Genomic DNA, 23,773 nt, shown 5'->3' on the forward strand with positions numbered 1-23,773 from the left:
TTACTTTCTCCAACGCTAATGCAAGATTCCTGAATTCCTACAGGAATAGGTAAGAACAATAACTCAACTTGGTATCACATTTCCTAACATTCAAAATAATAGTTTATCCTGTTCGTATTTCTCTTTCTCTTCTGTCGATGTTTCAATGCACACTTTTCATATATAAAGTTCAGAGAAAATGTATACATTAATAGAAAAACCTATAATACATAGTGCGATTCTTTTTTTTCGGAAAGGCATTTATTGTAAATTTGCATAAATACTATGGCTAATAGAATATTCTTGATATTCAGATATTTTAAATTTAAAAAAAAAAATTCGACTCTTTTTTTACTGAATCTTTTCGAGTTATGAAGCTTTGAATTTATTAGTTTAAGTCAATTAACAGTCGATTTGCGAAAGTATCGTTTGTTGATTAGGAAATTTTCCTGATGTGGCTTTTGAAAACGATCTAAAATTGCCTGAAGCAATGACAATTGAACCTCATGAATTTAATTAAAGAAGAAAAATTGTTTTTACTGCTGTTGTTTAAAATGTTTGAGTGCTAAGAACATTTTACTGACTATGATTGATAGGCTTTTAGAAAGACATAAAAATGTAGACTTTACAGTTATTTTCAGTAGTACACTTATTAATATAACATAATCATAATAACATGATTCTTTACTCATACAAAAATAATCATTATACTTCATATACAATTATTATTAAATGGTCAGGAAAAAACATCGAGATTATGGACCATTTTTAATCATTATAAAAGATTTCAAATGGATAATTTCAGAAAGGAAAAAAAAATCACTAATTTCATGATTCACTAATTAAAAATTTTAATTCACGGAAGTATAAAGGAGAAATAAAAGCCATCTTCAATCTTAAATACATTTATTTACAATGCAAAGGATAATAAACTACATTACATAGTCTTTTGCTTTTCCTTTTGTCCTCACTTGTAATTTCACATTTCCAGATGCAGATTTATCAGAGCCTTGTAAAGCACTCTCATTGTATTCTACAGTTATATGCACAGTGGAGCCTTTGGTAAAAAGTTGCTTTTCGTGAGCTTCAGCAAGAGGATTGATAACACGCCTTTCAACCTGTTAACAATTAATGAATACTGATCATCAACACAGAAGAGAAAGAAATAATATATATATATATACCTAAAGAACAGAAAAATTCATAAGCTATCATTCATAATAACGAAAAATAATGTGAACAATGTTCATAAATTATGCGATATTTTAACCTAAGAAATTCTTGTTATGTACTTAATTATTTATTTATTATTATTTTGTCATGTATCTAATTACCAATGATAAAAGCACATTATTTTGTGACGAAATGTATATCTATTCAAAAATTAATTGATAGGTGGCGGTATTTCATTCCAAACTAAAAAACAGCATAACTAATTTTTTTTTTTAAATAAGAAGAGTTATTCTTATGGTGATTATTCCTTTTTAAAAAAATTAGGGGATTAAATCCAAATTTTAATACAATTCATAAATTTCGGTCACCAGACAGCAAACCAAACTCCATTTATCTAAGTAGTTTCATTTTTGAGTATTGGCATTCACAAATATATGAATATTCACACGACAGATGGCCACTTTACTAACAGATTTGCGCCAAATTGGTTTTTACAGCGAAACAAGAAAAATCAGCGACAATGTTGTCTCCTCGATTTTTTTTTTCTTCTTTTCCCCCCTCCCCCCTCTTTTTTTCGTATTTAGATATTATAGTATTTTCTTTTTTGGCCTTCTGAATCTAAATGTATCAAGGGGATTGGGGTGGACAGAAGTCAACAAACCTAGGAAAGTCACAGCAAAGTCCACAAGCATTTTGTTTTTATAGTACAATAAAGAAAAAAACAACGAGTATGAATTTTGAGCATCATTGCTTCAAGGGATTAAATCCAAATTTTAATACAGTTCATAAATTTCAGTCACGGGAGAGCAAACCAAATTCCATTTATCTAAGTAGTTACATTTTTCAGTATTCGCATTCGCAAATATACGAATATTCACACAATAGACGGCCAAATTTCATCAATCTAGCACTTTGTAATTTTGAATTATGGTGTTCACATGCATACGACCAAAAGACATCGTCTAAAATTTAATAGAAACCTACAATTCGGTGTTAAGATTTCACGTCAAATTTCTAATGTATCTAAGCCATCGTGATAGATAGATAGATAAAAAAAAGGTATAGTTCCATTTTTATTTATTTATTTTGACTCAGAAAAATCTAAAACGTGGAAATTATAAAATTCTATGGGTCGAACTTTTTGACGATAATAATACTTTCTCTTTGTATATACGTGGAAGTAATGAACGATTAATGTTAATTTGAAAAAGGCTGATTGACCATACGCCACAGGATTTTTTTTCTTTTTCTGAAAAATTAAAGTCTGTGGTACCGTCCTACATCTATCTATTCTGCAACTCAAATTTTAAAATTATTTTCAAAAAATAGCAGCAACGTTAATGGCAACTGCTTTCAGATATTCATCACTGGGGAAGATATATTACGTCAAACAGAAACAGATGACAAATCATCTGGTGTGTACTTCCATACAGAACAATTGACTTACACTAATAAATCTTCTCAACATCCTGAATTTCTAAGACAAGCTGCTCTTGAAGTAATCAATAATATCCCATCTGAAGCTGTACTGATTTATACTGACGGTAGTAAAGATGAAAATGGTCACACTGGTAGCGGGGTTGTAATTAAATCCGGCAATGAAGAGACTTTCCTTAGTCAGCGCAACCCTGACTTTAGTTCCGTCTTTGGCTCAGAATTGATAGCCATTGACATGGCTCTGGGCTTTTCTTTAGATCACCAATTAATCGGTGAGATTTGGCTTCTAGTTGATAGTCGTAGCGTCATACAGTACTTAGAAAACTGGAGGAATATTGTAGACCAGAGAGGCATCCGTGTTTTTGAAAAATTAAAATTGATGTCCAAGTCCTCAGCTATACATTTTCAATGGATACCATCTCATGTAAACCTTAAATATAATGACATTGCCGATAGTCTGGCTAAGAAGGGTTCATCCCTGACTCTGAATTCTGCTGAGCCCTTAACTTTCCAGGAAATGCATTCCAGAAGTAAGGCCCTTGTCAACTCATCTTGGAAACTACCACCTTCCCATCCTTGGTACCTTGGCTCTGGCCCTGGTGGTGCTCTGAGCTTTGGCGGTGCTAGACAAGACCAGACGGCTATGTCTAGATTTAAATCTGGCCACCTCAAGACTCTTCGGTTCTCCCGTGGGAACAAGATCTTCCCCATCTGCACAAAGTGCAATTCAAGCGAGGCCACTGCTGAGCATTTGCTTCGCTGTATTGGCTTTTCCCGGGAGAACCTGCTTCATAGCCCCAATAATGTCCTTGATGGTTTGAAGGCGAATGGTCTCATGGACCTGATCTGATTCCGATCAGGGGATTAGAAAGAAGAAGAAGAAGAAACAGATGAGCAGTATCGCCGAATTAATTCTTCATCCTTTAATCTAGCTTTATCTACAGTGTAAAGGGAAAATAAACAGCTGCGATAAATGCGTCAAATAAGTTCAATTTTGTTTCTACCGCTGCCCTGATCAAGAAATCTGAGGTCTAGATTAAAAAACACTAAGTAGTCCTGGTCATTTCGAATATGCGTCACAGAAAAATTTCAAATCACAATACTAATTAACATGAAAAGTAGTTATGTTAATAGTATTTTAAAATTCGAATTTTACGTTCTCAGGATTTTTTTAGAAATGCATCAAAAATTGTAGTTATTTTTAATGGTAATAAAATTTTTATTAAATCGTTCGTTAGTATAAAATTTTAATTCTAAAATGATTTGGTAGGAGCAATAAAACCGATTAATAAGGTCCAGCTACCTTAATTATTTGGTTTATTTTAATTGTTATTATTAGATAAAAAATGTTGTGTCATTCTTAAACCAAATATAATACAATCTAATCAATATGTACGAATCAACAATCGAAGTATACGAAGTGAAAGAATTATAAAAGTCGAAAAATTCGAACTCGAGATTTTGACGGATCACCAGGTTTCACGCCTCTTTGAATACGAAAAAAGACGCTTTTGGAATTATATCTTCTGTGAACACTTTGAGCTAAACAAATGAAATTAGTGTTCAATCTGTAGTCTTCTCCAAATCTGTGGATTTCTATCAAATTTTGAAGGAAATCCATTTGCAGAAAATCCATGTCCGAGTACCAATAAGCCCGATAATGCAAAAAAAAAAAAAAAAAAAAAATGGATAAATAGACAAAATCTAGCACACAGATTTAGTATTTAAAATACCGATCTTCAACAAATCCGTTAAGATGTTGAGAGTCTATTGGTTTATAATTTTACATACATGTAATTCAAAAAACGTAACAAATTATTCAAATGAAATTCGGTTCACAGTATTTAAAATGTAGATTCTAATCTCATTTTCAGTTAAATCTGGGAAAGAGTTAACTGTCTGTCGGTTCGTACTTTCCTAAGAACACAGATATAGACATAATACCTCAAAAATGCGACGATTTAAATAAACAAATAGAACTTAGTATATGTGATTTTGTGATCATAATCGTAGATTTATGCCAAATTTCGGTTTCAATCAATCGAAAAAAAAAATGTCTAAAACACATTCTATTTTTGGTGCTTATATATTAATCGCACGCAATAATTAATTGCCAAAGATCGCAAGCTAGATTCAGTGAAAAAACTAAATTCGCGCCTTAGATCGATATTTCGTAATTGCTGTTCGTGAATACCATACAATTTCTTTACTATAAACAAAGCACAGAATGTCTCATGCATGAGATTATGAAAATAAATATCTGAGCACTTGTGGCATTCACAGACAAGTCAAGGTTCCCAACTTTATGTTGTTTATAATGCAGATTTGTCATCATCGATAATTTTTTTTATACATTTTTATTCGATCGACCTTCCCGTTCATAATTGAACAGAATCAACATTATCTCATTCAGAAATTTTTAATTCAGAAATTTTTAAAGTACATCTGATCGTCTTTAAATAGATAACAATGTTTAAAACAGAAGCAATATGCACTGAAAAGACCTTGAACTCATTCTTCACGCCTCTTCTACTGATTGGAATCTTGATCTTGTTTAATTAAAATTCTTTAGGAGTGAATTTTCGAACAAAGTTTTCTTGTGACGTCATTTCTCACGATTTAAAATCAATATCAGACATTATCAACATTCCAGCACTCATGTTTTCAAATAAACGAAATAATAACTATGCAATATAAAAATGAATAAGATTGGAATTTATGGATGCCGTGATGAATTGTGAAACGCCAGAGTGCTTCCAAATTACAAGGTTGAGGGGAGGGGGCGATACGATTATTTAGGGGGAAAAAATAATCACTCGCCTTCTTTTTCAAGCATTTTGGATCTTAAATAATTTTCAAAACTGTTTTGTTTAATCCAGAAATGGTTTTTAACTAAAATTTGAATCAAAAAATTGTTACTTTATTCAGGATATTAGATGTTCCACCAAATTTTGGAATTTAGAATTCTTTAAAAATAAAAATAAATAATTAAAAAAAACTACTTTAAATGAAAATTTTCTTTATACTATTTTGAAACAAAAAAGTATGATTTTTCACAGCTTTACATCTTTAACTTCCGCCCAAATTATAGTATGAAAATATTTTTTTTACTGCATACAAAAAAGAAAATATATTCGTATAATTTGCTTTATTTAAACAATTCTTTCCGATTTTTTCAAACGTGCAATTAATGACGTTTTTATTTTTAAAAATATGGATTGGGATCCTCTTTATTTATTGTTTTTTTAAATGATACTTGGTTATTTAGAAAAAAAGGGTGACTCATTCTCAACAAAAAGATGGTTAAGCATTTTTTTAAATTAATAATTGTTCATCTCTAACAACATTGAAGGTAATTTTAAAAAGAAGGGAGGGGGGAGGGAAAGTATATTACAATTTTTACATGCATTACAAGCATACATGGAAATTTTTCTTCCCTCTCCTATAGCATCATTTCTTCCCTCTCCTTTTCTCATATTTCCATTAAAATATACTTTCCCACATTTTATCCATTTTCCTACATAACCATTTTCAGAAATTCTTACCTCATACATGTATTGAAGTACAACAATTTTATATTAGAATATTTTAGAATAGAAAATTCTTTGGACCTCAAAAACTAGAAGAGAAATCATTTAAACGAATTTCTTCATTAAACTATTACGAACAAAATTATTATTATTATTATTATTTTTTGGTATTCATTTTCTAATTTTTTCCAGAAACTTTCAGATTGGACTTTTGCATATTCTGGACATGCAATGGAAATTTCTGCTTTAGGATAAATAAAAAATAAATCAACCATTCACTTTTTACATAATAATACTGCACGGTTTTTCAATAAATGTGAATTTAAACAAAATGTAGTTCTTAAAAATAGCAAAATTTTTGGATCTTTATTTAAATATGTTTTGTATTATTCTTCACAAATATAAAACACTCTGATTTTAAAAAAAATAATCTAATTTTAGTAGCTCCAAAGTACTGTTCGTTTCAATGCTTTCAGACGACTACTTTTCGACGATTCTATCTCATTAAGGGGACAGACACGGAAGGGTGAGTGCATTTCCGGAATTCTCCATCATTCTTTGACCTTGATTTTCGCCCTATTAGATACTTTTTTGTTCAATTTTTTCCCACGAGTATGTGAATATCGTGTAGATTCTGAACGTATTATTTTAATTCAGTTTGCGAGTAATTCCAGTTTATTTTATTGTTAAATGTAAACATCCCCTCCTTTCATGTTTCCTCTCACCCCTATTTTTACGAATTAAACCCATCTTAACGCATGCGCAAAAGCGCGGAGGGGTTTAGAATCCGTTGTCAAACTATGGCTGTAATCGTCATTTCAATATCGGCAAATTTTCTCAATCTTGGAAACTGGATTGATCTACGCTGAGGAAACGGTGAATGAGTAGAGAAGGAATGAATTTTCGCGGTCTGACAGTCATGAATGGCGGTGTAAAGTTTCTAGAGCTATGACGGCGATCTTTTATTCTTGTAATGTGTGAATTAATCAGCATTTTTTTTTTAGAAGAAAAGAAACTGAGCATTTAAAATTCTCTGTATTTCCCCGATTTTTAAGGAAAATTTCAAAATTCCCTGCATTTTTTCTGCTCTATAGATGATTTTTAAATTGCCAATATTTTCCTGATTTTCCAGGTTCTGCCAGTGCAGTAGTAAACTTTTAATTCATTAATCAATCAGTATATTTCATTAAGATCTGAAAGTGAAATTTATAACCATACAAAACCATTAAAATATTTAGAAAAATTACTAATGAATCTATTCTCACTACACAGGCTGCCAAAGTAAATGTAAACGGATTGAAAAAAATAATGCATATGATCTTTATGATGCTTGCCCTAGGAAAAAGAATTTTTATAAAAGATTACATTCGAATTCACTTTAAATTCTACAAATTTCCATTCCAAATGAAACAGTAAAACAAACAGCGGAAGTGGTCGCTCCAAAACTTTCTCGCATACTCTTTAATAAATTTGTCATGACGGAGAATACCTTGCGTAGGATTAACATACAATAATAACAAAATATTAACCTTTAGCGTGAATTTAGCATTTTTATTGAATCTATTCTGTTGTCCTTGGCGAGTTATTTGGCGATTAATCCCTGGTATGCGGTTAATAGCATCTGAAAATCGAATTTTACTTTTAGATACGTTTTTCTCAGTCGACTGAAACAAAAATTGCACTTGTAGCTACAAAATTTCATGTCTAATTAGATATATTTAGTCACTGCGATTTTTAATAATCGCGTTCACATGTTACTGAAAGTAGCGACTGACCCACAGTCAACCCGTAATTGAATTTGGCCCAAAATACGACAAATGTCTACAATAGAGAATCGTTTTGTAATTATCGTGTTAACTTATATTTGAACAGCAGGATAGACGGACTTCCTCTGAACAGATTTAACTCAAATTTGACAAAATTCTGTAAATTTTGTGCAAAGACCGTATACCAAATTTCAACCGTCGAGCTCAAAGAGTTTTTAAGTTATCTTTGTCACAGAAAGAAAGACGGACATTTTCCAAAAATGTGTTTTTTGAACTCAATTAGGTCTAAAACATGGAGATTATCGTCAAAATCTCGAGTTGGAATTGTTTGACGATTACTATACTTTCTCAAAACTCTGTATATGAGAAAGTTAAATCTGTATATATTAAGAAATTGCTCTATAATATATCTTAAAAGTATGGCATTATTTGCTATATTAACAATCGTTTTATAAGACAAGTCCTTTTTCCTGATTATGTCTCTGTTTAATCGAAAATTTTACATTAAAATAAAATTTCTCATCTTCGTATAGCCTGTTCGTAAGATATCTATTTTTGCCACGTGTCTAGAATGATAGTGATCGCTACAGGAACAGATCTTGTTACGGAAGATCTATTTTGAATAGGAGGAATCAACAGAAGTCTAGAGTTTATTTTATTCTTAGTATAGTCTGTTAAAAAGAACCGACGTTGCTTTTTACACCAAGATTAAATGTCGTAGAATAAAGAATAAATGCCTATAACTGTAGAAATATTATTTCTATGAAATATTTGTTCTTATAAGAGATCATCTCTATATTTAGATTTACACAAACTCAATTGTTTAAAATAGCAACATCCGACATATCTGAAGATTAAAGATTCTCCAAATTAAAACAGCTAAAATATAAATAACATTTTTTTTTTTTAAATTTTGAATTAATGGTTGATGCAATAATATAAGCAATTTAAAATTTGATTTAAAGTTAAATTAAAGTTCCCCCCTTTTTTTAAATATATTTCAAGATATAACGAATTTTCGAAGATAATTCTTATTGCGCGTTAAAATACTCAATGGACAAGACAAAACTTACACATTTTTAAATATATAAAAGCATATTTTATATTTTTGATTATTTTTTAAATTTACAAACTAAACATTTTTTTTATAGAAACTGATTAAAAAAAGATTGGTACAAATTTAAGAAACAAGACTAATATTCCAAATTTTATCCATATCTGTAAAATAGTTTTTAAAATAATGTAACAATAGCCAAAAGATTCTAAGGCAACATGATTTTTGCATTTTTAGAACGACATTTCAATTTTGCAAAAAGGATATTTTCCAACTGGTATTTTTAAAAAATTGCTTCCACTGGAACGGAAAACAGAGCATATCTATCAATGTTGTTTTAAAATAGGATATATTTTTTCTTTTTAAAAATAATTGTAAGGAGGGAAAATCGATAAACGTAACAGATTCTTCTGAGATCACATTTCAAACGAAGTTTCGTTTGGAACAAACAAGAATCGATTATAGATATGAAAATAATTTGCGAGATCTTTAATTTATGAAAAAAGCACAGACGCTGAATTCTGTACAAAATTTATATAACGTAAAATATATGAATAAATTTATTTTTTTGAGGATACAAAATATTATTGCAGAAACTTGGAGTATACAAGTCAATAATATAATGTTTCAAATATAAAGGAATGTTTTAGGCAATAAACATATGACGTTTTTTAGCTACTGTAAAAACTTTTAATTAAAACCAATTTTATTTGTATTAATCACTAAACTTATATAATAAAATTATTATCTTAAAAAATATGCTTCGAAAATACCAATTATCTTATTTTTTTATTTGCTTTTAAATGTACATACAAAAACATATTCAGTCAGATTTCATAGAGATTAAGCGTAAAAATAAAAACTTAAAGCAAAGTTATCGAATAAACGACTGAAATGAAAACAACCTGAAAAAAGGAACAATAGATTGGTCTATTTGTTAAATTTGCATATACTTAAATAGCTTTTAAATCTTTTTTCTCTTGTATATCCAGTTATTTCGAATCGATTTGTCTAAAATTTTATACCTGGGAATTTCTTATTATGAAAAATTAGTCAAAAGATAGAAAATTAGGAGATGTAATCAAATATAAATATATATCAATAACTCCTTCTAAAAATGCAATTTAAATATTTTTTTTAAAGTGGCATTTCTTTAGATAGAATGACTTTTTTTCTTGCATTTAACTATTATAGATTGCTAGCAATAGCGGATGCCCGGATACTTTTTTCAATGGACCGTACCAATTTGAAACAGGTAAATGAATAGTTTATCATTCGTCTTCTCGCTTTTGCCTAAGTTGCATATTTGCGTAGCTTTCTTTCTCCCCCCCCCCCTTTTTGAAAATCATTAACTTTTTTTTTCTAGTTAAAATGAACTGCATTTCGTAATTTGTTAATTTTTTTTTTCTTATCTCAAGAAAAGACTTCTCTAGTAATTGGACTGAGATTCAAATCATGATCAGAAAAATTAAAAATTAAATTTCAACTTGGATGAAACAGAAGTTTTGAGAACAACTGGAAAGCACTGCTAAAGATCTATTAATCGAAATTGCGACATCGAATTGTCCAGCATGACAAACTATGTAAGACTAAGAATTTATGTCAAACAAAAAGAAAACATCTCTAAGAAAATTACTTCCTATGTTGACTAAAAAGTTAGTCTTTTATTGGAAAAAGAAATCACAGGGGAAAATATTAATTATGGAAAAGTTACAATTAATTATATTATTTTTGTTTTAATGTTAAAGTTACTCAGTTGTCTGGCCTTTGTTCCAGAATTTGGTATAAATTACATGTCTGAATTTAGAACCAATCAAATTAAAGTTATTGATCTCTTTATAATGTAAACTGATTCCAATACTACTACAGATTTCTTAACTGATTTTTTTTCTTTCTACATCATGTAATCGTTTGAACACAAATAATTATTTAGTTTTTCATTTGATTTGTTCTTTGTATCTATATGACAGGGATATCTGAGATTCCGAGTATTCTAATAATTTTGATTAAATAGTTTTTAGAATTTACTTTCAAAAATTAAATTTAATCTATGACTATTTACCACCTATATAGCAATTTTTCAATCCATATGTTCCTCTTTCTATATTTGAATACCTAATATAAAAAAAATCGAATGCATTTCTATATATTCGAAATGAATTTCTTGTACAACAAGTAGTTCCGATAGCAACCATTACCAACCTTGACTTTGGTGGGGAAAGATCACATGGTGGACAGACAGTATTCGAAGCAGCACTGGATGTAATTCTTACAGCCATTAAAATTATTCCCGCCCAGCCAAAGAGCAAGGAATGAATTGAATTACCGAGTTGCAATGAACAACAAACAGCCTCCCTTATGAGCATAACATACAGATTTCTCACACAGAAAAATGAGCAATCATCGGTGATAAGTCAATTGATAACAGCATTATCATTTATATGACAATTTCTCATTCCCATATCTAAGGTGCCCCATGAGGAGTGTAATGTTTATTAAGGAAGTATGGCAAACTTTATCTTGATTTAAAACATATGGGAAGGGTAGAGTTTGTCATAAAACAAACAATGAAACAACTTTACATAGAATGTCGCACTGATTACCAGAAACTGGCAATCAAAGCCTTCACACTAAACCTAAGTGCTCAGAATACGTTATATGAGAACAAATCCAAACAGCCATTACCTTTATCAATAGATAGATGATTCCTTGTTAAAACTTGCACCCACTACCAAAAGTTTTCACTTATTCAATTTCCAAAAAAACAAATTTAAAATGATTAATTCTGACAATTTTAAAAGACTTACCTCATGTTTTATAGAGCGAGCACCATAGTGAACATCATAACCTTCACAAATTGTTTCAAGGAGCATTTTGTCCCAGGTTAGTTCAATGTTATGTCGCTTTTTGGCCTAAAACAACATAACAGAATTAACGAAAAGAAAAAAGAAATGCAAATATAAAATCAAGTAATAACAATAACAATCATAACATACCAATTCAGCCCAATGTTCAAGCTCTTTCTGAACTAATTTCAGAAGTTCTGATTTGCTAAATGGCAAAAAATAAATTATTTCGGTAATTCTTCCTAAAAATTCATCTCGCCGGAAATGCCTCTGGGAAAAAGAAAAAAAAAAAAAAAAATGAACAGAAAGTAAAGTATGTAAATAATAATAACAATTGTTGTAATTAAATAGTTAGATGATTTTGTAGCTTAAAGATATTTCAATCTTAGAAAAGTCAGAAAAAAAAAAGCAAGTTTAATCTTCTAATTCATTTATTTTTCAGACTTGATATGGTTTACAATTTTTAAAAAACTACTTTCATTTTCACATGTATTTTAAATATGTATCAGCACCTGCATCATAATATCATGCATCATGATGATAAGTTGCACAGGAACATTATAACACAAGTGTAAGACAGCTACAGTGAGTTTACTCAAAGCGTACAAGCAATAAGAATGAAAATTCATGGATGAAAATTGTCCAAATACAGTTTTCGAATTGAGAAACTGCAAGATAGCCATACAAAGAGCTAAAACATTTTTATTTTTGGTTTTAATTTAAAGAAATAACATTACGGTCATTGAAGTGTATAACCATTTTGTTAGTAGATTAGTATAATGATGACCTAGCTATTTTGATAAATCATTAGTAAGAAATTTTTTTCTTCAATTTTATTACTGAAAATGAAAATCTATATAATAGAGTTATCTTTATAATAATAATAATAAATATTTTTCATCTTTATTTAAGATGATGGAGTTTTTTTTTTTCGGACTTTTTAAAGGATTAGGATTGTGCATGATGTTTTTTCCCTATAAGGCCCATATTTCTTAAGTTAAATCATTTGAATTCCTCATGATTTGATCTATTTGAGAATATCCATATTTGGAAATCATTACTAATTTTTAAACAGAATAGGCAAATCAGATTCAATTATGTATTACATCACATCTCAGTTTTTCCAAAAAGAGAATTTGTCTTCTTTTATCACTGTGGTCTTGTTGTGATTCTAATCTATATTTTTTGCTCTTTCACTACAATTAACATGGATGGATCTTGAAAATTATTTTAATGATAAAAAAAATTGCTGATAATTTCAGTCCAATCTGATATTATTGCATTTTTAGCAAATTTTTTAATCCAAAAACAACTAACAAGAATGAAACAATAATAGTTTTATATAAAAAAAATTTGAAATATTAAATTATGTAAAATAAGAGCAAAAAAAACACCCCTTACCTTAAGAATAGGATGAACAACATTTTCTTTAAAAGTCTTCGAAATAGTAACCTTTTCAACCATTTCTGCGTCACCTAATATAAGACAAAATCAGATCACTATAACAAATTTAGTTACTCTAAAAGCAATGTTGTAAAGAAAATATAGTCAATGTCAAAATATTACCAATATTATTGCTATATCTCTGGGAAGCTAATTCAGCGGCTTCAGCTCTTAACTGTAATGCATGCCTAGCGATTTCATCACTTGCTAAATTTGAAGTCATAATAAATATTGCATCTTTACATTCTATAGTTCTACCTTTTCCATCAGTAAGACGACCCTATAAATATTCGTAACTGAAAATTAAAATGCAAATTATAATGTAAGTATTACACATAAATTAATGGTTTAAATAATTAAGTTTAATAATATTTCATAAAGGAAAAATACAGCTTGCATAATTCATTCACAATTGTTGCAAATAGGGAAAACAGATTACTTTAAAAAATTGACTTTTTAATTAGTAAAAACTTAAAGAAAGACCAAGCCTATTTATTAGAAATTAATGAAGCTCTAGACGTGTTAATAAACTTATTTAATACTTCTTAAATTGAAGCATATATAGAGGATACTCACTCTAAATATGCACATATTGTAATCCAATAACCAATTTCTAAGCCATTAAATGCAGGCATGTACTTTCCATTTGAAAAAATGCAGTAAATGATAAGAATTATGTTTTCGACACAGTTCTCTAGTTTATTACTCATATTAAGTAAAATATTCTTGATACCCTAAAATAAAAAAAAGACTTACACTACAGACAACTAAAAATGAAAAGGTTTGAATTTCATTACTTCAGGATAATCAATGGCTGCCTTGAGTGAAACATTAACCCCATGAATCTGAACCCAAATCATTTAACGAAGCCCTAACTCAGCCGTTTTCAGGGAGCACAGCTGAAATCTAAGGATGAAAGGTAATTTGCAACCAAAGGCTCATATGAAAGGAACAATTCCATCTATTTTTGTGCATGCAAAAATTATCCCAGGTTTTGAGGCACTAAAATTCTAACACATAGAGTTAATTATTTCATACAAGACAGCCATAAAATTGTCTATTATCGCCTTAGGGAAAATATTCGTTGCTTTACAGCTTGGGGAAACTTTAGAAAATGAGCTTATTCTGATAAGTAGATAATTTCTTTTAAGATAAAATTTTTAGTGTATCAAAAAATTTGAAGGATTCAGGGACAGTACAAAAATTTAGATTTCATAAGTTTTTGGTCATCACATTTATTGATTTAAAAACATAAATCTTTACATGACTTGGAAAATTTTTGAATGGAAGTATATACCTATCTTTAATGATTTAGAAATTAATTATTAGGGAATGATTATAAAGGATATTTTACATGCATATCCTATAATCCAAATGTAAAGAAGTGATATTTGCAAATTGCAATCACTCTTTACTTAAACAACCAAAGGGTTACCATAAATAATCTTTACTTTATACGCAATGCAAATTTTCAAGCATTTTTTTCTTTTCTTTACAAGCTACTTCCTTCCAAACATAGTTTAAAGAAGTGTAGTGGATCCAGCGGTGTAATTACAACAATGCATTTACTTAACTTAGTCCACACAAATAAATAAAAAATTGGAGATCTTCTTTAAAAATGCACATTTTTTTTATCTTAACCTTACCCTAATTGGCATTTTTAATAAATAAAATTAAAGAGTCACTAGGAAGGGGTGATAGGAAAAAGTTAAAAGTAACAAATATTAAATGCATATAAACATTTGAATGTATTTTGTTTTGATTTTGAAAACCCAAGGTGTTTCCTATATTATAAGTTATATCAAATGAGTTCATTTTCATGAGTTAAGAGAAAGTTATGAACCAATGTTTTCCACATTTAGCTGTATTTCACTTTTTCACAAAATCAAAATTCATCAACAAAATTCAGCACAAAAGTACAAAAAAGATACATTGAATTTAACATAATCATATTTATTACCATCCTACTACTTCCCCACAATCATTTACCATGCTTTTCAATAAATGCATTCAACTGTTTGAGGTAGATTAACTTTCAACTCATCATAATCCTACCTATGTTATGATTTTATGATGTAATTGCTTCATTTTAGTATAATTTAAAATCAGCATTATTTTAAAAAAACTTGTTCTCTAACATTTTATTATACTAATGTTTGAATTGCAGTACTTATTATGTTAACACTTAATCACAATTAAAATGTACATTATTTTATTGAAAAGATTTTACTATTTAACAATTTCAATATCTTAATAAAATGTAAAACATATCTTAATAATATCTAAAATTGTAAATAAAAATAAAAATAAAATAAAACTTTAAAGCTATCTCTTACTTAACCTTACAATTGGCTGCCTCGTCCCCTTAATAATATTATTAAGGTCAAAACATTTCAGCATAGTTTTAAGTTAACTTTACACCACTGTTGGCATAACTGGCATACAAATAATATATGCACACATTCTCAGTCAACAAACCTCATCTGTACAATGTTCTAGTTACCTGAAGGATTACTCTTCAGTGTTACCATATTACCACAATGACTAGATTGTTTACCAAACTATCTAAGAATCTTACCTAAGAATCTAAGAAACTTACTAAATTCTTACCTAATCTAAGAAACTTACCAAACTATCTTAAATCAGAAAAAACAAAACTAAATAACTCTACATGTGGTTGATAAGAATTAGAGCACTTATCATTTTTCTGTTTCTCCAACAAAATCATTGATTTCAGGGATATCTTAATAATTTCTTCCAATTAATAATTTACATCAAGAAAGCTAAACGACTTAAGATCTGAAGGAAAGGGCATTACTTTTATCTTTAGCGAAAAGAACATGTGCAACTTTTTAATGTTTTTATTTATTTAATTAAGAAATTGAGATGATACTCAGCATTCAGTTAGAGCAAAAAAGAATTCTGTCTCAAATCTCTAACAAGAAAAAATCGATGAGTCTGCTATACTTTTGTATACATGATCATTAGACAATTTCATCATTTGACTCAGATTTTCAAATTTAAAAAGTTTCCCCCAGTTAAATAGATGTTTCAATTTAATTAATTTTTTGTAATTTTTTTTTTCTACTCCTCACTTTCATAGTGACTTTTAATGTGAATTCAAAGATACCTAGATGTAATGATGACTATTTAATTTATTAAGTATCAGATTTGAAATTTATTTTTATGTGCATTCATGAGGGATATACCAGTTAATAAAAAGGGGATCCTTTTTTAAAAGTGAGCATTATAATTAATACATATTGTAACAATGGACAATCAAATTTTAATTATCTGTATAAGGAGATTACATACAAGCTGTAAATAAAAATAGTAGATTTAACTTTTGTTTGCTTTAATAGATAAATAAAAATATGACTTAAAGAATATTTTATTTGTATTAAAAAAGTAGCAATCTCAATATACACTGAAAAATATAGACCACAATTTGTAGTCACTCATATTTGTTTTGGTACAAGTTTCCATCACTAAAAAAGAAAGAAATTCCAAGAATTGAATTTTAAAATGGTGCTTGAAATTTAAAACTACTTGCACAATATACAATTTAACAATTATCTAGCTTTTGCAAAATAACAAAAAATATATCCAACATTTATAGTTGTAAAATCTTTCTTATATGCTATGATTCATTATTTGCAGTTGATGATGCATGCTTACTGAAATTTACTTAGTAAATTATGTTATTAATAAAAAGTAACAGTAGCATGAATCAAAACTTATTACAAGAACATTCAGGGTTTAAATCATGTTACATTATAATCCAACAGATTAATCAAATCAAATTAATAAAAATTCTTCGTAAAACTGCTATCATTAATCTTAAGAAATGTATTTCATGATTATTTTACCTCATCAAATAATTGTAAAAGAACTGTTAAGACATCAGGATGTGCTTTATCAACTTCATCAAATAGTACAACAGCATTTGGGCAAGCTTTCAACTGTTTAGTTAACTGCCCACCATCATCGTGGCCAATATATCCAGGAGGAGATCCAATGAGCTTGGCAACCTTACAGAAGTTAAAAAAATTTAAAAAATGGCATTACAGAAAATCATTATCTTTCAGTTTAAAAACCAGATACATTAAAATGTTTTTAACTAAAGATAAATTATTTTATTAATCGACACAAAATTCTCATTTAAGTGAAAGAAATATGGTATAAATAGGAGGAAAATAAAATAAATATTTAATAATAGAACTCTATGGAATCAAACATAAAATCCCTCAATTGTCTGCAAATTTATTTTTAGTAAAAATGTGAAAATCTATGGCACTAAAGAATTTTAAAATCTTATAACGTCTTCAGAAATTATGGAGAGCCCATAAGTTTTCAATAAAACAACTTTTAATTAAAGAGGCATTTTTCAATAACCAGGAAGGAAATCTTATTTAAATAGATCACTTTCCCATATTTTGACAGTTTTTAAATTCAGCTTATAAAACAAATCTTGACAGTAGACATTTTAGTTGCTTGTAACTAACTAACTAATTAATTATCACAAAATCTTTCTTTATGCTTTATAGCATTTGTGACCCAATTGTAAAAAAAAATTTATTCATCATTAGAATTTAATTTATTCATTTTTAGAATTTAAAAGAAAAAGCATTTTATTTATATAAGTTACAAAATCCCATATATATAAATTAAGTAAATTTGTATTAAAATATTATCAGAATAATAAATTAAACATTTAAATCACTTTTTAATCTATTAAAATACCATATTTCCAAATAAAGAAAAAAAATGTAAAATCATATTTTGACCATCATAAATAAAAGTAGCAATTTTTACTTCATGTTTCTCTTGGTATTCAGACATATCCAATCTAATAAAACCCTAGGGAGAAAAATAAATTACAATTTTTTACAAATGGTACTTTTTGTATATAAATGAAGAACATAATATATAGAAAATTATTATACATTATAATATATAAATAATATTAAAAAAATTGAACAAAGCACCATTTTTTTAAAGATGAATCAGGAGAAAAGTATAAATGTAGCAATAAATTTGTAATGCAAGTTTTAACGCAAGCTAAAAGAATTTTTGGTAATATACAATTATTTTTTGGTTACATGCTTTGTCTTCTGTTATTCACCATTAATCAGTCTTATTTGGAATAACAATTGTTCTCCATAAATATTTTTAGATATATTGTAAACTGTACAACTTTTCAAAGCAAAACATTTCATGCATAAAAATACAAATTTATATAGTCAATAGTATTTATTAAAAGTGTTTACAATATTCTCAAGAAATATTTAAATGTATTAGACTATTTATTTATGAATAATTTTATAAGGTCTATTATTAAATAATAATATTTGCAATTCTAATTTGAAAAACCACTTTAATTTATATTGATAGAAGAATTAAAATGCCAAATTATGATGGTATCAAAAATATAAATATTACTATTACATACTATAAATATTACTATTACCACTAATAAAGTAATTTAACATATATAATTTTTCAGTGAATATCTGTAATTTGTTAAGAGCAATTCTCAGTAAAAAGATTTATGATTTATTTTGTGATTAAAAATTTCATGAATTATACATATATAAAAGATCTCATCTCTACTTAGAGAAATATCATACAATCTTATTTACATAATGAAGTATTCTGCAATAGAATGTTCATTTTACAGAATGGGAAACAAAAATTTTCCTATTTAAAAATTGTTTTAACCGTCTAAAATAAAAATATCAGAAAAAAATTTAAAAATAAAAAATGTTCACTAAAATTTTTTTGAAAAAAAAAATACATTTTATAATGTATAAATTTTTATATTTAAAAATTCATAATCTGATTTCAATATAATTGAAATTTATGGTTTAAGAATACACAAACTTTTTATATACCTCTTTTTTATCTTTATGTAGATACCTAGCAACTTGCTTGGCTAATTCTGTTTTACCTATAATATAGATAAAATAAATTATAATAAATTTATATCAAAATATGTATAAATAACAATAATTAATTCCAAAGAGAAAACTGTTTTATAAAATAACCACAAAATGAATTACATGAGGTAAATCAGTAAGAAAACATTTAACAAATTTTGAATGCTTTACTGAAAACCATGTATATGTAAATAAAATAAAATACAATCCTTGGCACATATGACTATCAATAGAACAATAATAAATTTTGAAAGATGTGGCATTTATAATATTATTTTGTTACAATAGGTATGTTTTAAAATATGTATTTTAGTATAAGTACATGTATATATCAATATAGAATAAAATTTTATACCAATGCCAGATGATCCCATAAAAAGAAATACCAGTGGGTGATCCCCATCATACCATCCATTTTCTTTTCTTCTGATAGCTTCAAAAAGAAATAAAACATATGACTGATGGCTTGCTATTTATTTTGAATAGATATCAGTTTATTATTAAGTAACACAAAACATGAAATAGTTATAATCAAAATTGTGACATGATTACAAGAGCAAAAATTCAACATTTCTAAAAATTATTAGTAACAGAAAGTAGAAACACAAGTAAAATTTGTGTAACAAAAATATTTAACTTTTTATAAATCTAATTCTACCAGATATCTGAATTTTAATTTTCAATATACCAGGAATTCATGCTAAAAATTCTGATCATAAAAAAACTAAATTACTAAAAAAACTTTAAACAACTTTAAAATTATAGGGGAATTTTATATCAATACACAGAAGGTAAGCATAATTTAAGATGAATAATAATGCGATTAAAAACCAAAACAAAATACACTTATATTGTATTTCAAAACAATTCTAAAAAGGAGTTCAAAATTCATACAGAAAATTATTTAAGATAACAAGTTAACACTTACTTTATATTCAATTAAAACAAGTTAATTCAAGTTAACATATTTTAATCTGTATTTTGTTAGCAACTTTTCAATTTAATAGTATGACTGGAATTTAGTAATAAAAAAATTATGCAAAGTATTCCCAATTTGTATAAACACATTTTTTTTTAATTACCTGCTGAAACATTGGCAATTGCACCTTCTTGACCAACTATATACTTTTTTATTCTTTGTTCTAATGGAAATCTTCTTCTCTCTTCTGCTTCAAGTTCTTTAAGTTTTTCATTATACTAGAAGAAATTTAAATTTTGTATGCGTAGTATTCAAAATATAAGATGAAAATACTAAAACTCTATAGTGCAAAAGAATTGACATTTAATAATATTCATTTCACATTAAATTTTATTTTTTGCATCATCCATTTGCAGTCAATAAATTAAACATAATATACTAAATAATATACACATAATATACTAAAACATCATAAAAGGGACATTTAATGAAATGCACATTTCATTTTCCCTCCTAATACTCAAACATACACGTTTAACTACTTTACAAAACACTTTCTAGAACACTGCTTGCTTATTGCTCAAACTTATGAATAATTTCAAAAAGAAAATATAATACAAGATTAATTATTAACCAGATTTATCATATCAGAATGATTAAAATAATGAAACAAATTTTTAAGACAGCAAGTTGAATATTAATAAAAATATAAAATATTGTTAAAAAATTACTTGCTCTCTTAACCCTTTATTCATTGCATTAATGGTTACAAGAAATATTATTAAAGCAGCAATCAAAGATAATAATAAAAAAAATGCTTTTCAGGTATTTAATTAAAACATATATACATTTCTAGGTTTACATCAACAAGTCATAAGAAATTTTTAAAATGAATACAATTGATAAAAGTGCAAAATACAAAACTGGATTGGCTAAAAATAAGAGAAAAAGCACATTGAAAGTATTAAACACATTAGAATCTAAACTGATGGTCTTTAAATTAATTACATTGAAAATGTGGGAAATCAAAAATCATAACAGACTGCAATAAAGTAAGAGCCTTGTAGAGTAAGAGTATTATTATAATATCAATCAAAAATCCATACAGAATCCAAAAAACAATTCTAAAGCATAAAAATATTGAAAAATATAAAATTCATTGTATTAATTTATACCTAAATTTTAAGCAAACCTCTAAATCAGGAACATCAAAGTTGTGGCCCATAATAAATATTTTTTTGCTATTCAGCAAACATAGCAGTACACAGCAGAATTTTTAATTAAACAAATTATAGCTTAATTTTTAAACAGGTGTAGGCTTGAAATCTTTGGAAAAAAATAATTGAAATTCAATTCTGTTGAGAGTTCAAAGCATTTGCCAGCTCACTCAAACTTAGCATATAAAATTATTTTTAAAATTAGAAGTACTTGGCAGTGTGAGTAAGTATTTTCACTGACGACAGAAAATAAGTCCCCTATCAGATCAAGAATTATTGACAATCCCTAAGTGCAAAATAAAATATAACATCTTTACAATGCTCTACAATATTCTAAATTCATGTGGTATAAGATGGCTATTATAATATTAGTTGGATATTTTGTGCTATAAGGATTAGTTCTGTCTTGAATTAATCACAAAAGTTAAGATATCCTTTGAAATAAAGATTTACCTTTGAAGTGTATGTCTGTAAAAGCTTTGAGATTCTAGAATTTTCTTTAGCATAATCAATCGGAGTATGTCCCATATCATTACGTATGGTGGGATTTGCTCCTACAGAAGTAATAAAAATTTGTTATAATATTGTTAAAGAAAATTCAAAGGCTGAAATTTACAAATCAATGGGTCTGGTGTAGTTTGGGTACAGTGAAACAGTCCAGGAGGCTCAATAACAAATAACATTTATTCAACATGAACACACAGTCAACAAAACACAGTTGAAGTAGAATCGATCACAAGAGAACAGCATTTACAGTAAACAGCAGCAAATCGATACTAAACAGCCATAATAGCACAAAGTGTTGAGAGAAAACACCACTGCTCTCTCATTTTAGCTACTCTTGTCTATAAGATTTGTTGACTAATTCTCTACAAGACCCAATGTCATCTATATACTCAAATGATTTTAGCTCTGTCTTTGGTTTTTTATAATTTCTGTGACAGTGCCAAGAAAGTTTCTGCAATATTGTCAAAATTAGTTTGTTAATGGACTTATTGCCAAAATTCTTGTATATGGCAGATTCTTCTATTTTGTCATCAAATTCATTGTTAAATTCACAAATTATTGCCAATGCAGGGTCATTGATCTCACATCCATTCAACATCTCTCAGAGCTATCTGTAAAGTTGTCTTTTTTTGGATGGAATTAACTGTGCTGGGAAGCAACATTACATATTTGTAACAGTATGTTTTGATTTTATTCTTATCAATAAGCTCTTTCATTTACTCTGTCTTTTTTTAAACTAAAATTGAAATTTAATGATATCATTTGAATACTTTTGAAATGTAGATGATAAGGAATACAATAATTCTTGAATGTTCAATAATAATTTTGCCATAGTAAACTTAATTAAATGCAATTGTTAGACACCCTTTTATTTTATACACAAAAAATTAAAAAATAATAATGCATAAGAAAGGTATATGTTATTTAAATGGGTAAGATTTATCATCAGCATGCAAGATATTTTTAATATAAACAAAGGTTAAAAAAAGTTTCCAAAGCTCTGAATTAAAATTCAAAAGTATAATTCAGAAATACATTTACTATTATATATAAGCATTAATAAATTATTTTTTTAGCTAATACAATAGCAACATCTATATCTCCAATACTACAATAATAAAAAATTTTAATTCTTCCTATGAACATATTTTTATTTTATTCTTCTAAATTAAAGTTAAGAATATTATCTTTCGATAATAAAATTTATAATCTGGATCTAATCATTAATTAATATTCAGATTTTTTTTTTCTGCCCACATTAATTCCTCCCATTCTCAGAATCAGAGATGCAAATAAAATATTTCTAATGGCATAGTTTGTAATCTTGAATCAATCAAAAATTAGTGTTTCTTTGGTTCTTCATAAATCATCTGACTGTTGGAATTAGAGATTTGAACACTATCTCCATATGTTTAAGAAAGTCATAAATCAAAATAAAAAGACATACATTTTCTATAAATACTGTCAATATTATAAACTTGCTCATCTTTCATCTGCAATCTTTGCTATGAACATGCATATAATTAACAAGATTAAATAAATAATAAAGAAAAATATAAAAATTGCAAAATTGTCTCTATTTCACCATTAATTCATAAATGTATATAAAAATATATGTAAAGTTTACAAAACTCTAGTAAGAGTTGACTATTCAACAAGGAATCGTCATAATACAGTAAATCACAATTAAAAATGACATTATGACATTTTGTTAGCAGACAAATAAAAAGTGAATACACAATACAGAACTAGTTTTATTTATAAAATCATTGTATATTTAGGGAATTGATAGAGTTTGCAGGAACTTTTAAAACTGCATTTGCAAGCTGAAACACAAAACTCACAAAATCAGCAATTGTATGCAAATCTGTATATTGTTTTATGATTATAACAGCAACACTGAGTCTAATTAGATCCTTAGTAATATTCATGGAGTACTGTGCTCCAAGACTAACAAAGAAAA

At 27.5% G+C, this 23,773-nt stretch overlaps 1 protein-coding gene across 2 annotated transcripts in view; it reads right to left on the reverse strand.

Moving 5' to 3' along the window:
• Window positions 1-868: 868 nt before the first annotated feature.
• The window catches only part of LOC129969381 (caseinolytic peptidase B protein homolog), a 36,695-nt gene continuing 13,790 nt past the window's right edge, over window positions 869-23,773 (reverse strand). For both annotated transcript variants that reach the window (XM_056083935.1, XM_056083937.1), the window contains exons 6-16: window positions 21,757-21,857; window positions 20,250-20,364; window positions 19,523-19,600; window positions 19,123-19,178; window positions 18,044-18,088; window positions 17,098-17,259; window positions 13,352-13,508; window positions 13,187-13,260; window positions 11,936-12,055; window positions 11,747-11,851; window positions 869-1,097 (exon numbers count right to left, since the gene is read on the reverse strand). In XM_056083935.1, the coding sequence (XP_055939910.1) occupies window positions 912-1,097; window positions 11,747-11,851; window positions 11,936-12,055; window positions 13,187-13,260; window positions 13,352-13,508; window positions 17,098-17,259; window positions 18,044-18,088; window positions 19,123-19,178; window positions 19,523-19,600; window positions 20,250-20,364; window positions 21,757-21,857 (1,199 nt within the window). In that variant the 3' untranslated portion in view covers window positions 869-911. The remainder of the gene's footprint in view (window positions 1,098-11,746; window positions 11,852-11,935; window positions 12,056-13,186; window positions 13,261-13,351; window positions 13,509-17,097; window positions 17,260-18,043; window positions 18,089-19,122; window positions 19,179-19,522; window positions 19,601-20,249; window positions 20,365-21,756; window positions 21,858-23,773) is intronic.

Source organism: Argiope bruennichi, chromosome 5 (assembly GCF_947563725.1).
Source record: "Argiope bruennichi chromosome 5, qqArgBrue1.1, whole genome shotgun sequence".
Taxonomy (NCBI): Eukaryota; Metazoa; Arthropoda; class Arachnida; order Araneae; family Araneidae; genus Argiope; species Argiope bruennichi.